This window comes from Octopus bimaculoides, chromosome 30, assembly GCF_001194135.2.
Source record: "Octopus bimaculoides isolate UCB-OBI-ISO-001 chromosome 30, ASM119413v2, whole genome shotgun sequence".
Classification (NCBI taxonomy): domain Eukaryota; kingdom Metazoa; phylum Mollusca; class Cephalopoda; order Octopoda; family Octopodidae; genus Octopus; species Octopus bimaculoides.
The window spans coordinates 7,375,453-7,377,826 of record NC_069010.1 but is presented as its reverse complement, the minus strand read 5'-3'; the positions used below and the strand labels follow the sequence as shown (position 1 = coordinate 7,377,826).

At 36.0% G+C, this 2,374-nt stretch overlaps 1 protein-coding gene across 1 annotated transcript in view; it reads right to left on the bottom strand.

The window, feature by feature from the left end:
* Positions 1-2,374, bottom strand: part of LOC106870580 (protein polybromo-1) — a 142,866-nt gene that overhangs the window by 39,151 nt on the left and 101,341 nt on the right. The window contains exon 29 of the mRNA XM_052978118.1: positions 1,652-1,761. Within this exon, the coding sequence (XP_052834078.1) occupies positions 1,652-1,761 (110 nt within the window). The remainder of the gene's footprint in view (positions 1-1,651; positions 1,762-2,374) is intronic.

Below are 2,374 nucleotides of genomic sequence, written 5' to 3'. Positions count from 1 at the left end.
TGAGTATTTCTGCAAAAGATGAAGAGGGGGAGAAGCTTCTAGAATTTGGAAATTTACTGTTTCCTTTCACGAAGAAACAAAAAATAAAATCAAATAAATAAATTAATTAATTAAAAAAAAAATATGCGAAGACAAAATTTCTGGCCCTTGATTAAATCAAAACCCTGTTAATTAGTAAACTAAACTGCATCATCATCGTTTAACGTCCGCTTTCCATGCTAGCATGGGTTGGACGATTTGACTGAGGACTGGCAAACCAGATGGCTACACCAGGCTCCAATCTGATTTGGCAGAGTTTCTGCAGCTGGATGCCCTTCCTAACGCCATAGCAGAAACAGCTGTAAGCTAATGAAGTTCATAAGATAATCATTTAATCCTTTTTCATTTCATCTTCTAACATGTTGCCCTGAAACATATATTGAGTTCTACACTATGTTATTAGTCTCACAATGCCTAAGTGAAAGATTAAAACATATATATATATGTGTTAGTGATAACCCATGGAAAACGAACCTCCACCAACTATTCTGCCTGTATGTCTGTGCACACCTTTCAATGCAGTGTATACCAGAAGGTCTACAAATCTAATAGAGGGCCGCAAAAGACATTTTTAGATCCACAAAGATCAGAACTTAACTGCAACTCTTGGTGGTCCAAATCGGATATGCAACCTACTAGGGTGTCTTTCCAAAACATTGTCTGGATAGGACCACAAAAAATTCATTAGAATAACAGAAATAGAGCTACCTTTCAATTACCGTATTTATTTATTGTGGGTAAACGAATGGAGAGAATCACAAAAGACAAACATTCAAGAGACTAACAATAATAGGCCAATCTCTCAACTATTGTATTTTGTTCACCTGAATAAACTACTTTCTTCATTACTTTCACGAGTTTTATTATCCAAATCACTGACATTGTCCGCGTATGGATAAACTCTGTCGGAATAATAAATATCAATAGTTTTTCCTCAACTACAAAGAGTCCGGGCTTTTCTCGTTTACCAAAGAAAGTGCTGGGTTCATCACAGCCTCGTTTCATTGTAAAAAATTTTTTTTTTTTTGCTGATTAAAAACAAAAGTAAACAACGGCTATTGGGAAAGGAACACCATTAACTATGCAATATAGAGACACCTGACTACAAAGCTGCAATGTGATTGGTTGTTTAATTTTAGGATTGTATCTTCCTTTTTAACATGTGATGTTCATTAGCACTTCAACGAGAATTTGGCAGAGATCACGGGAACACGGTGCAACAAGGTTACAACAATGTCGATGACGACTGTGCGTGACAGGAAGGACACTGTTTGGAGTCACCATTCAATAAGAAGTCTGCTAATCCAGGAAAAACTGATCCTGGATGAAGGAGGGGGGTGGGGTTGCGCTAAATAAGAACAGTAATACAAAAAAAAAAAAAGAAGACACTAAAAATGACCAAAACAGCAAACGGGAACTAAAAGCAATTAATAATGATACGACAGCAAAATACATGTTCTTGAGAAATTATTAGAAAAGATGGAAAAAAAGAAAAAAAAGGAAATGGACGAAAAATAAAAAAAAATATATAAGCAAAATAAAAATGAAATGCAAATTCGAAACAAAAATAGAGAAAGCAAAAAAAAGGGGAGAATACTTAAACCGATCTAACTTTTAGGTATACCTTAAGACCTTTGGCCAGCTTTCGGATGCTTCGCTCAGTTTCCAGATATTTGGATTCACATATGTACACGTTTTGTTCGGGGACCTCCGTGATGCGGTCTGTGTAGGAGAGGAGAAACAGAGAGAGAAAGACGTCAGGCAGTGGATACCACTAATAATAATAATAATAATAATAATGATGATGATGATGATGATGATGATGATGATGATAATGATTTCAAATTTTGGGACAAGATTAGGGAAGTGGGTAAGTCGAGTTGACCAAACCCAACACTCAACTGATATTTATTTTATCGATCCCTGAAAGGATGAAAGCCAAAGTCGACTGTGGCAGAATTTGAACTCAGAATGTAAAGACGGCTGAAACGCCACTAAGCATTTTGCCCGGCATGCTAACGATTCTGCTAACGGTTCTGCCTTAAAGCTATGAGATAATGCATGATTAATTTGAAATTATGTGAATAAATAAGCATTACTTTTGGCAGAGGAATCTGAAATGCTAAAGGTTGAAATCTTTGGCATTTAAACTAGCCATAACCAGACCAAATATTCTGCCTGTTTTATGTTCAAACTGACCAGATCCAGCCTCTCACACCTACCCTGCAATGTCATTCTCAAAATAAACAATCACATCATTGAAACCTCAAAGCTTATGAGATAATGCAGGATTAATACGAAACGATATGAATAAATGAGAATTACATTTGACAGA